The sequence below is a fragment of the Stegostoma tigrinum genome, unplaced genomic scaffold (genome assembly GCF_030684315.1).
Source record: "Stegostoma tigrinum isolate sSteTig4 unplaced genomic scaffold, sSteTig4.hap1 scaffold_288, whole genome shotgun sequence".
Classification (NCBI taxonomy): domain Eukaryota; kingdom Metazoa; phylum Chordata; class Chondrichthyes; order Orectolobiformes; family Stegostomatidae; genus Stegostoma; species Stegostoma tigrinum.
The window spans coordinates 182,888-195,700 of NW_026728216.1; the positions used below are offsets into that span (position 1 = coordinate 182,888).

A 12,813-nucleotide genomic window follows, 5' to 3' on the forward strand; every position below is an offset into this window, starting at 1 on the left:
TATAGTTGGCCTTCCCCCAGTTTAGAACTCTTCCTTTAGGACCACTGCCATCCTTGTCGATGAGTATTGTAAAACTTAGGGAATTGTGGTCGCTATTTCCAAAGTCACTCCCTGCTGTAATTTCAACCATCTGGCTGGGTTCATTCCCCAGCACCAGGTCCAGTATGGCCCCTTCCCGAGTTGGACTACATACACACTGCTCTTGAAAACCCTCCTGGACACACCTTACAAATCCTGCTCCATCTTGACCCCTAACACTAAGTGAATCCCAGTCAATGTTGGGAAAATTAAAATCTCCCATCACCACCACCCTGTTTCTCCTACACCTTTCCATTATCTGTTTACATATTTGTACCTCTATCTCACGCTCGCTGTTGGGAGGCCTGTAGTACAGCCCCAGCATTGTTACTGCATCCTTCCTATTTCTGAGTTCTACCCATATTGCCTCAATGCTTGAGCCCTCCATGGGGCCCTCCTTCAGTACAGCTGTGATATCGTCTTCGACCAGTATTGCAACTGACATTAAAAAGTAGCAGTAGATCACTGGAAAAGGAGGCTGAAGAATCAGTATGAGGAATGAAGAAATGGAAGAGGAACTGAACAGGTACTTTGTATCAGTCTTCATGGTGGAAAACACCCATCGCATACTAGAACTTTGAGAGTTAGGGGCAGTGGTGAATTTCATAGCCATAACTAAGGAAAAGGTGCTCGGGAAGCAGAAAAGTCTGAAGGTGGACCAATCACCCCTGGACCAAATGGACTGTACTGCAGAGTTCTGAAGGAGATAGCTGAGGAAATTGTTGAGGCATTAGTGGTGATCTTTCAGGAATCACTGGAGATAGGGAGGATCTCAGGGATTTGGAAAATGGCTAAAGCAACACCCCTGTTTATGAAAAGAGAGAGGCAGAAGAAGGGAAATTATAGGCCAGTTATCCTGACCTCAATCATTGGTAAGATTTTAGAGTCCATTATTAAGGATGAGATTGCAGAGACCTTGGAAGTACATGACAAAATCGGGCTGAATCAGCACAGCTTCATCGAGGGGAAGTTATACTTGACAAATCTGTTAGAATTCTTTGAGTAGAAAGTGAGCAAGTTAGACAAAAGGAAGCCAGTGAATGTGATTTGTTTGGATTTCCAGAACGCTGTTGAGAAGGTACCAAATAAGATGAGAGCCCATAGTGTTTTAGCAAGGTACTGCCATAGATAGAGCATTGGCTGACTGTCAGAAGGCAGAGAGTGTAGATAAAGGGGTCTTTTACAGGATGGCAGCTGGTGACTAGTGGAGTCCTGCAGGGATCAGTGTTGGGACCGCAACAGTTCACGTAATACCTTAATGATATGTACGAAGCAACTGAGACATTGTTGCTGAGTTTACAGTCGACACAGTGACAGATGGAGGGACAGATAGCAGTGAGGAAGTTGAAGAAGGACTTGCATAGGCTCGGAGACTGGGCAAAGAAGTGGCAGACAGAGACTGTGTGGGACACTGTGAGGTTATGTGCTTTGGTAGGAAAAATGGAGGCGTAGATTATTTTCTAAATGAGAACGGGCATTTGAGGTCTGAAGCACAACTGTCCCTCGTTGCCCTTGAGAAGGTAGCAGTTAGTTTCCTTCTTGAACTGCTGAAAGTACATTTGCTGTTGGTAGATACAATGCCATTAGGGAGGGAATTTTGGATTTTGACCCAGCATGTTACCAGCTGAGCCTGAACATTGTCCAGTTCACTCTGCACAAAATAACCCTTTTTACCCCTGGAATTAACATCATGAACGTTCTGAGAACTGCTGTTGTAAGCATATCCTCGCTTAATAGACCAAAACTGTACACTGTGCTCCTTGAGTGGCGTCACCAATGTCTTGTGTGGAAAGATTTTCACTCCTTCCCTCCTTGAAATAAAGATTTGCACCTCACGTGCCTTCTAAAATACATGCTGTGCATAGAAGCTAAATTTTTGTGCTTCATGTACGCCTTTTGGAAATCCAAATTAACGACATCTGCTAATTTCGCTTCAACGACCCGGTTTGTTGAAGAATTAGAATTCCTTGAAGTAGAAACTCAAATGGATTCACCATATTTTTAAATTTATCCTTTTCACTTAACTTATCAAATCTGCCTGAATATGATCTAAATGGTTTGCTGCTGCCTTCTCAATAATAAATTCTAGCAATTTCCCAATGACAAACTTTAGACGAAGTAAATTCGTACTTCGCTGCATTCTGCTGGGATCTTTCCACAATCTAGAAAAGATTACAGCCAATACATCCATTTGGGCAGCACGGTGACTCAGTGGTTAGCTCTTCAGCCTCACAGCGCCAGGGCCCGGGTTCGACTCCAGCCTTGGGTAACTGTCTGTGCGGAGTTTGCACATTCTCCCTGTGTCTGCATGGGTTTGCTCCATGTGCTCCAATTTCCTCCCGCAGTCCAAAGATGTGCAGGCTAGGTGGATCGGCCATGCTGAATTGCCCATCGTGTTCAGTGGTGTTTGGGTTATAGGGGTGGGGTGGGATGCTGCAAGGGGCGATGTGGACTTGTTGGGCTGTCGGACCTGTTTCCACACTGTAGGGAACCTAATTTAATCTCATCTCTGCAGTCAACTCTTATAATCCTCCATGTTATCATCTAATTTAGTCTGAAGGGATGCCTGAGAACTAACGAAGTGAGGGAACAGGTTTTATGTCTGTATTAATTGAGGATGAATTGAGTGTGAGTTGGTTGTATAAATATGGGAGCTAGTAATTAGGGGTTGAAGTTTATGGAGTATTATTAAAAGAAATAAAGCTCTGATGGTACGATGTGGGGTTGGACTCTTTGCATACCTGGGATCCAAGTCTTTAGGTCCCAGGGAACCTGTTAACTTCATCTTCTCAGTTTTCCTCAATGTTTCCTTGAGGATTTCCTTCTCCCTTTCGCTCCCTACTTTTCGCCCATTGATATTTTTTGTATGTTTTCTACTGTGAAATCAGATGGAAAATATTGGTTCAAAGCTTGTGCCATTACCCTCATTTCCCATCATGAATTCCCCAGTCTCACCCTCTCATGAGCCATTATTCACTGTCTTTACTCTTTTCCTTTTGATACACTTGTGGAAGCCTTTACTGTATTTATATTAATGTCTCCCTCATTATTACTTTGGTCATCTTTTGTTCACATCTGAAATATTTCCAGTTCCACAATTTTCCAATCTTTCTTTCAATTTATACTATCTTTAACTTTCTTAGATAGCAACAGATGGCACCATGGTGCATTCTAGCTGTACATCCTTTCATTCTAAATTGACAATATTTTTGTTCAGAGTTATGAAATATCCCCTGAAACATCTGCCATTGTTTCTCTATGGTCTTACCTTTTAAACTATTTTCCCAGTTCAACTCTGCCTTTATACTCCTGAATTATCTTCAATGAAAGTTTAAGATATTAAACAGTTTCAGACCGAATTCTCAACCTCGACCTTGATGTAAAATTCTACCACATCCTGATCATTCTTACCCAGAGAATCCTGTACTATGTTATGGTTGATGAGTTGTATCTCAAAACATACTACCAGGTCTAAAATATCTTAATCCCTGCTTGGTTCCAGTGGTACAGTTTTAAGACTCCAAATGCATTCTGTGAATATATGCTGAGGGGTAGATAACTGCTCTTAACATCAAGGTGCCATTCAACCAAATATGACATCAAGGAGCCGTCGCAAAGCTGCAGTCAGTAAGAATCAGGTGAAAAACCCTCTGCCGGCTGGAACCTTACCATAAAGCAAGTGGTTGTGGTTGTTGGAAGTCAGTTGCCCCAACTCCAAAGCATCACTGCGGGGGTTACGTAAATTTGTGCCCTGAGCTCAACCATCTTCAACTATTTGATCAAATGCCATCCCTCCGTCAGAAGGTCGTACGTGGGGATGTTCTCAGTTGATTGTGCAATGTTCAGCACCACTCATAGCTCCTCAGATGCTGAAGTAGTCCATATCCACGGAACATAACTAGTTTTGAGCTGAAGAGAAGCAAGTGGTAGTTGTGCTGTGCAAGTTACAGGCAATGAACGTCACCATTAAGGAGAATCTAACCATTGCCCCATGACTTCCACTCCTTTACTGCCAATATGCTGAGGCTTATCAGGTTTCCAGAAACTGAATTGGACCAAACTTATAATTATTGTGACGACAAGAGCAGGTCAGAGGTTAAGAATTCTGCAGTGAATAATGAGCCCCCTGTCTACACAAAGCCTGTCCACCATCTATCAAGCCCAAGTCAGGAATGTAATCTCCACTGGTCAGGACTGGTGCAGCTCCGTCAACACTCAGGAAGCTTGAACCATATGGGACAAAGCAGCCTGTTGGATTGGTACCCCACCCACCACCTTCAACATCTGTTCTATCATCACTAATGCATAATTAGTGCCCCATGCAAGTTTCCCTCCAAGCCACACACACTATCCTGACTCGGAACTATATCACTGTTCATTAATAGTCATTGAGTTAAGATTCTGGAGCTTCTTTCTGAACAGCACTGCTCTAAGGACTGCAGTTATTCAAGAAGGCAGCTCACCACCACCTTCTCCAGGGTAATTGGGCTTAGCCAGCAACATCCACATCCCGTGAATAAAAAAGAATCTTCCAGACTACCTGTGCCAATTGAATTCACAGTTTATTGTAACATCTTTCTGACAAGATCCCATTACTTCTTGGTCTATAGCCTCTCTGCTATCCTGGACTGTATCTTCTGTCAGGGGATCTATGAATCTGAAACTGTCACAGCCGTGACTTCTTTCCTTTGCTGCTCCTTATCTCTACCCAAACTGATTCTATATTTTGCCTGGGAGCCAGTTAGCTCAGTTGGCTGGTTTGTAATTCAGAATGATACCAACAGCATGGGATACTACACTGTCTGAAGTTACAATGAAGGAGTCTCCTTCTCAACCTGTCTCCTCATCGGAGGTGTGGTAACCTTCAATTTAAACCACCTCCAGATATCTCTCTTGACTGTGAGAGCAGCCCTGTGGTCCCATCTGGGACTATAGTGACTTTGAATCTCCAAACCAAGATAATTTCTCACCAATGTATTGATCTCATCTTTGACACAGTACAGAAAACCAAAAAAATTAAACCCAATGAGATGAATTTTGGATCACTGGATTATATGGCAAAATTGGACAAAAAAATGCACTATTGTTAAAATAATTAGCAGTTCAACCAGAAAGGCCACTAATGTGAATCCTGGATCTGTGTATCATTTGAAATGACTTAATTGTATAGTTCTAGTATTTGGCCACAAGATGGAGAATTCTTCTCAGGTGATGTTGTAGCCAGAAGATAGAAAGATGACAGAAATGTTTGGAGAGATATGGGCCAAGCACAGGCAGGTGGAACTAGTTCAGTTTGGGATTGTGATCAGCATAGACTGGTTGGACCAAAGGATCTGTTTTCATGCTGTCTGACTCTATGAAACTGAAGCTTAATAGTCTGAAACTCACATTCAGACATATCTAACTTTATCATAATCTTACAGAAAGATAGCCGACTTTATCCCTCAGAGTTGCAGACTCTTCAATTTTACATCTTCAAAGACATTTAGCAGGGAGAGCATGGATTATCGAGTGAGTTGAGTCGATTGGTTCATTGTTAATTCTGAACTAAATTTGATTTATTTTACGTTTTTAGACAACATCAGGTGAAGATGTGCGTGATTTCACCAAGGTGCTGAAAAATAAGTTCAGATCAAAGAAATACTTGGCCAAGCATCCTCGTTTGGGTTATTTCCCAGTACAAACAGTCCTAGAAGGTGAGAACCTTGAGATGTAAGTTTATTGATGTGAGATTTACTAATGTATCAATGCCCATTTGGGAGTTGACAAATATTGCAGCATTATTCATTCTGCAGCTTAGCAGGAGAGTGAGGTTGTCCATTTGCGCATATGTCAGACATACACAATACAAAAACAAGGGGGGCTTAATGATATCATTGGTCCTCTCGCCTTCAAAACAGTGTAGTTACTCAGAGAGTGCATCTGCTCAGGAGTTGTTGATACTGTCACTAACGTGCAACCTTCCTTGATATCTTTCTCTGTCCTCCAGTTCTGTCTTTAAAAACGACAATCAATTCCCCGCTCCTCAAAAGAAAAGAACCTTTGGCTGAACAGAGAACAAAGAACAGTACAGGCCCTTCGGCCCACGATGTTGTGCCGACCTATTATCCCACTAAGATCAAGCTACCCTGCATACCCTTCATTTTACTGTCCTTCATGTGCCTATCCAAGAGTCGCTTAAAAGTCTCTAAATGTATCTGACTCCATTACCACTGCCAGCAGTGCATTCCACACACCCGCCACTCTCTGTGTAAAGAACTTAGCTCTGACATCTCCCCTCCTCCTTCCTCCAGTCACCTTAAAATTTCTCCCCCTCGTAATAGTCATTTCTGCTCTGGGAAAAAATCTCTGACTATCCACTCCAGCTATGCCTCTCATCATCTTGTGTACCTCAATCAAGTCACCTCTCATTCTTCTTTGCTCCAATGAAAAAAGTCCTCGCCCCCGAACCCTTTCTCCTAAGACCTGCCATCCATTCCATGCAGCATCCTGCTAACTCTCTTCTACACCCTCACTAAAGCTTCCACATCCTCCCTGTAATGAAGCAACCAGAACTGAAGGCAATATTCCAAGCGCTGCTCCATCCCCACGAACTAATGCTCGATTCCAAATCCCTTTCCTCTTGATGCTTTAAATTCATTGCTGTCTTTCGTGTAATTTCATATTTGAATTCACTGGATCAACTTGCCCCTGCATTCCTGAGACGGTCACAGTGACTTCCCCCCGGCAGTCCTGTCCCGCTCACAGTGACTTCTACCAGCAGTCCTGATCCGCCCGAAGTGACTTCTCCCCGCAGCCCTGACCCGCTCACAGGGACTGGCCCCCGCAGCCCTGACCCGCTCACAGACTGGCCCTTGCAGCCCTGACCTGCTCACAGGGACTGGCCCCCGCAGCCCTGACCCGCTCACAGGGACTGGCCCCCGCAGCCCTGACCCGCTCACAGGGACTGGCCCCCGCAGCCCTGACCCGCTCACAGGGACTGGCCCCCGCAGCCCTGACCCGCTCACAGGGACTGGCCCCCGCAGCCCTGTCCCGCTCACAGGGACTGGCCCCCGCGGCCCTGACTTGCTCACAGGGACTGGCCCCCGCAGCCCTGACCCACTCACAGTGACTGGCCCCCGCGGCCCTGACCCGCTCACAGCATACTGCCCCCCGCAGCCGTGTCCCGCTCACAGCGTGCTGCCCCCCGCAGCCGTGTCCCGCTCACAGCGGATGGGCCCCGCAGCCCTGTCCCGCTCACAGGGACTGGGCCCCGAAGCCCTGTCCCGCTCACAGCGTACTTCTCCCCGCAGCCGTGTCCTGCTCACAGCGTACTGCCCCCCGCAGCCGTGTCCCGCTCACAAGGTACTGCCCCCCGCAGCCGTGTCCTGCTCACCGCGTACTGCCCCCCACAGCCATGTCCCGCTCACAGGGACAGGCCCCCGTAGCCCTGACCCGCTCACAGGGACTGGCCCCCGCAGCACTGACCCGCTCACAGGGACTGAACCCCGCAGCCGTGTCCCGCTCACAGGGACTGGACCCCGCAGCCCTGACCCGTTGAGAGGGACTGGCCCCCGCAGCCGTGTCCCGCTCACAGGGACATGCCCCCGCAGCCCAGACCCGCTCGCATCGACATGCCCCCCGCAGTCCTCTCCTGCTCACAGCGACTTGCCCCCGGCAGTCCAGTCCCGCTCACCGCCTACTGCACCCCGCAAACCTTTCCCGCTCACTGAGACTGGGCCCCGAAGCCCTGTCCCGCTCACAGCGTACTTCCCCCCGCAGCCGTGTCCTGCTCACAGCGTACTGCCCGCCGCAGCCGTGTCCCGCTCACAGCGTACTGCCCCCCGCAGCCGTGTCCTGCTCACCGCGTACTGCCCCCCGCAGCCATGTCCCGCTCACAGGGACAGGCCCCCGTAGCCCTGACCCGCTCACAGGGACTGGCCCCCGCAGCACTGACCCGCTCACAGGGACTGAACCCCGCAGCCGTGTCCCGCTCACAGGGACTGGACCCCGCAGCCCTGACCCGTTGAGAGGGACTGGCCCCCGCAGCCGTGTCCCGCTCACAGGGACATGCCCCCGCAGCCCAGACCCGCTCGCATCGACTTGCCCCCCGCAGTCCTCTCCTGCTCACAGCGACTTGCCCCCCGCAGTCCAGTCCCGCTCACCGCCTACTGCACCCCGCAAACCTTTCCCGCTCACTGGGACTGGGCCCTGCAGCCCTGTCCCGCTCATCGGGACTGGCCCCCGCTGCACTGACCCGCCCACAGGGACTGGCCTCTGCAGCCCTGACCCGCTCACAGGGACTGCCCCCCGCAGCCATGTCCCGCTCACAGCGGACTGGGCCCCGCAGCCCTTTCCCGCTCACAGGGACTGGCCCCCGTCGCCCTGACCCGCTCACAGCGACTTGCCCCCCGCAGTCCTAACCCGCTCACAGCGACTTGCCCCCCGCAGTCCTGTCCCGCTCACCGCGTACTGCCCCCCACAGCCCTGTCCCGCTCAAAGGGACTGGGCCCCGCAGTGCTGTCCCGCTCACAGGGACTGACCCCTGCGGCCCTGACTCGCTCACAGGGACTGGCCCCCGCAGCCCTGACCCGCTCACAGGGACTGGCCCCCGCAGCCCTTACCCGCTCACAGGGACTGGCCCCCGATCCCTGACCCGCTCACAGCGAATTGCCCCCTGCAGTCCTGTCGCGCTCAGTGGGACTGGCCCCCGCAGCCCTGTCCCGCTGACAGGGACTGACCCCCGCAGCCCTGTCCCGCTGACAGGGATTTGCCCCTGCAGCCCTGACCCGCTCACTGTGACTTGCCCCTCCTTCCTGACCTGCTCACAGGCACTTGTTCCCTCCGTCGTAACCCGCTCACAACGACTTGTCCCCTCTGTCCTGACCCGCTGACAGCGTCTTGCCTCCCATTCCTCTTAGACAGGTCACCCCTTGCTCAGAAACGGTCCCAATTATCCATGAACCAGAAACCCTGCCCCCTGTGCCAGCTCCTTAACCATGCATTCATCTCACCTATCTTTCTATGACTTAGCTCACTAAGATGTGGCACTCATGGCAACCCATAAATTATTACCCTCTCGGTCCTGCCTTTCAGCCTCTTTGCTAACTCCTTGCACATAGTCCGCAGAATGTCATCCCTCTTTCTGCCGATGTCATTGGTACCAACGTGCACCGTGGCCTCTGGCTGCTCACCCTCCCCTTTTAGAATTTGTTGCAACCACTCAGAGATGTCCTTGACCTTGCACCAGGGAAGCAACACGCAGCCCTGGTGTCTCAAATGTGGCAACAGAATCTATGCCCCCAACGAATGAGTCTCCAACCACACTCGCTCACTTGGATTTGCCTTACTCTGTCCCACAGCAGGGTGGTTTGCACTATGGACCTGGCTACTGCTGATTATATAACTGACCCAGTTTAGTTTTAGATCAGTGTTAACCTTGGTTTAGTGGATAGCCAAGCACCTCAGTAGTCTACAATACAGGAGAAATGCATTCTTAAGCTGACAGATTCTGTGACAGTCAAGGACAAGCACTGAATTGTTCTGACCTCATTTCCAACACCTGGCCCGTAGCCTTGCATGGCTTGGATTGCACTTGCACATTTTAAAAAAAATAAATGTAACGATGATGTGAGGGTAAGGACATGGATTTTTTTTGATATGGCCATATTCTCTCTTGTTGGAGCTGATTGCTGCTTAGCACTTGTATGGTGCAAATGTAACTTATCCTTTCTCAGGCCAAGCCTGATCGTTGTCCAATTCTCACTGTATTTTCTCATCGTTGACTTAATGTTGGTTCGGCCCAACAGTGTTGTACGTACCCTGCCTATTCTGAAACTCTGTCACTTAATATTAAGTCTAATAAAGACAAGTATCCAATCTGCCTTCCAAACCACTTCAACGACCTGGTCCATTACATTGTGGGATCAACAGGCATACACATCAAGATCCTGAGATCCCTCTGATCATTGGTGCTTGTGAGGTCCCTATGATTCATCATGGGCTCCAAGATCTGATTGTGCTGTGTCACCTCATCCTTATCCCGTTTGTCCTAACATGAAATAATGTTCTCAAACGCTTCTCAAAAATTATTCCCAATCCTACTTTTTGTAATCATGATACAAGTGAGCATAAAACTTGGAACACGACGGCAACAGGAATGTGCCCTTCGGCCCACCATGTTGGGCCAAACATGACAACAAATGAAAAAATCCCTTCTGCCTGTCCTTGATCCATAGTCCTCCATTCCTTGCATATTCGTGCACGGAACTAAAAGTGCCTTTTAAATGCTTTCATCGTATCTGCATCCACTACCACCCCGGGCAATGTATTCCACACTTTTAACATGCTCAGTGTGAAATATTTGCCCCTCACATCTCTTTTGAACTTCCCCCCTCTCAGCGTAAATGCATGCCCCCTAATAGTGGACACTTCAACTCCGGGGGAGAAGTTTTCTGACCGTTAGCTGTATTGAAATATCTCCTAATTTTATAGACTTCTATCAAGCCTGCCCTCAGCTTCTACTGCCCCAGAGAAAACGAAGAGTTTTTCCAGCTCCTCCGTCTCGTTCATACCCTCTATTCCAGTCAGCATGCTGGTAAATCTCTTCTGCACCCTGTCCAAAGCCTGCACATCCTAAGTGTAATGTGGCGGCCAGAATTGGATGCAATACTTTGTGTGGTCTCAACAAAGTCTTGTAAAGCTGCAATGTGACATCCTGACTCTTGCACTGAGTTCCCCTATGAATAAAGGCAAGCATGCGATATACCTTCTTGACCACCCTATCTACTTGTGTGGCTACTGTCAGGGAGTTATGGTCTAGGACCCCAAGATCCCTCTGGACATCACTGCTGTTTGGGGTTCTGCCATTAACTGTGTATCCCTTTCCTTAACACTTGGTCTCCTAAAATGTAACACCTCATGCCTGCCCAGATTAAATTCCATCGGCCATTTCTCCGCTCGTGTTTGCAATTGGTCTGTATCTTGCTGTGTCCTTTGACAACCTTCCATGCTGTCCACAAGTCCACTGGTCCTTATATCATCTGCAAACTTAGTAATCCCCAATCTACATTTGCCACCAAGTCATTTACATATATCACAAACAGCAGAAGTCACATCGATGCGGAACACCACTCGTCACTGAGCTGCAGCCAGAAAAACAGCTTTCCACCACTGAGACGGCAAGAACTGTAGATGCTGGAATCAGAGTTAACCAAGTGTGGAGCTGGAGGAACGCAGCAGGTCAGGCAGCATCAGAGGAACAGGAAAGCTGACATTGTTGATGCTGCCTGGCCTGCTGTGTTCCTCCAGCCCTATACTGTGTGATCTTTGTTAGCCTTCCACCGCGACCGTCTGCCTTATATGGGCAGGCCAAGTCACCATGGATCTCATGGATCTTAATCTTCTGGATGAGCATACCATGAGGGACCTTGTTGAAAACGTTCGTAAAATCCATGTATATGCTATCAACTGTTCTACCCGAATTGATCACCCTTGTCACCTCCTTGAAAACTTCAACTGACTTGGTAAGACATAACCTGCCCCGCATAATGCCATGCTGGCTGTCCCTTATTAGCCCATACCTTTGAGACATGAGACACTCACCAGTCTGGAGTTTCCTGGAAAGTCCCTGTTTTCCTGCTTGAACAGAGGAACGACTTTATCCACTCACCAGTCTCCGCAACCCCTCCAGTGCCTGGCAAGGATATCAGATCCTGTTGAAAGTGGTGTGTTGATGCATTTGTGTCATGATTGTGTTTTGTTTGAGCCCTAACATTGAAAGCAGTGTAAGAATGTCTTTGTGCAGCAGGTGAGGTGTGATGAGACTGAGCCTTCATACAATTGCAAGATGTTGAAAATTTGCCATTATTTATGAAAACAGTGATAAATTTCCATGATCAACATTTCTGTTACACTGCGATGATTATCCCGTGGCATGTAAAATCAGAAAGATACGATAAAATGAGACTGGGTCATATGCAGGGAGAATGTTTGCCTTTCATGTCTATAGAAGTAGTGAAATATTTCCATGAAGCTAAAAGTCACTTTTCCGTTCATTGAAGGACACAATCATCGCCTTGGAAGCTTCATCACGATACTACTTTGCATTTCTGAAGAGGGAAGAAGAAATCAACATGCAAATTCAATTCCATGGTTTTGGAAGTCCCTTTGAGAACACGATTCATTTGCGCCGACATAATGCTCTGACCAAGAAAGAATTGAAGGTGAGTTTGTAGTTTGGAAGATCGCAGCAATTTATGCATCAACTTCTTCATCGATAATGTTCCATTGCTTTCAAACTGCATTTTCCTCTCTGCAAGATAATAACTGTTAGAACAAGCAACAGCATCGGTAGATGGTCTATGGGGAATGCAATGTTACAAAACCCGATCCATTCAACAACATATTTCAGATAAGTCAACAAATTAAATATTCCAGCACAGGATAAAACAAGGAGGATGAGAATGAGGAGGCAATAGCTCTGATGACAAAAGAACAGAAATTTACCTTTATCCATTCGAGCAAAAAAGCAGGCACACAAAGAAATAATCATCTAAGAATGCACGTGTGCAACGGAGGCTACAGGGGGACTAAGAATGCCGAATTGTTGTCATGCGTATTGCTGAAAGGATGATTGAAACAGAATCTGTGGTAAATTTGTTGAAATACAGATGATGCATCTCAGGATGTTGGAGGAAGAACATTTATGGACTGAGGCAAATTGTATTGCCCTTTTCAGGAGTTATTAGGTTCATA

General features: G+C 47.9%; 1 protein-coding gene across 1 annotated transcript in view; it reads left to right on the forward strand.

Moving 5' to 3' along the window:
* LOC132208092 (utrophin-like) overlaps nt 1-12,246 on the forward strand; it is a 30,493-nt gene extending 18,247 nt beyond the window's left edge. Inside the window, exons 4-5 of the mRNA XM_059643838.1 lie at nt 5,654-5,774; nt 12,120-12,246. Coding sequence (XP_059499821.1) covers nt 5,654-5,774; nt 12,120-12,229 — 231 coding nt within the window. The 3' untranslated portion in view covers nt 12,230-12,246. The remainder of the gene's footprint in view (nt 1-5,653; nt 5,775-12,119) is intronic.
* Nucleotides 12,247-12,813: the final 567 nt, after the last annotated feature.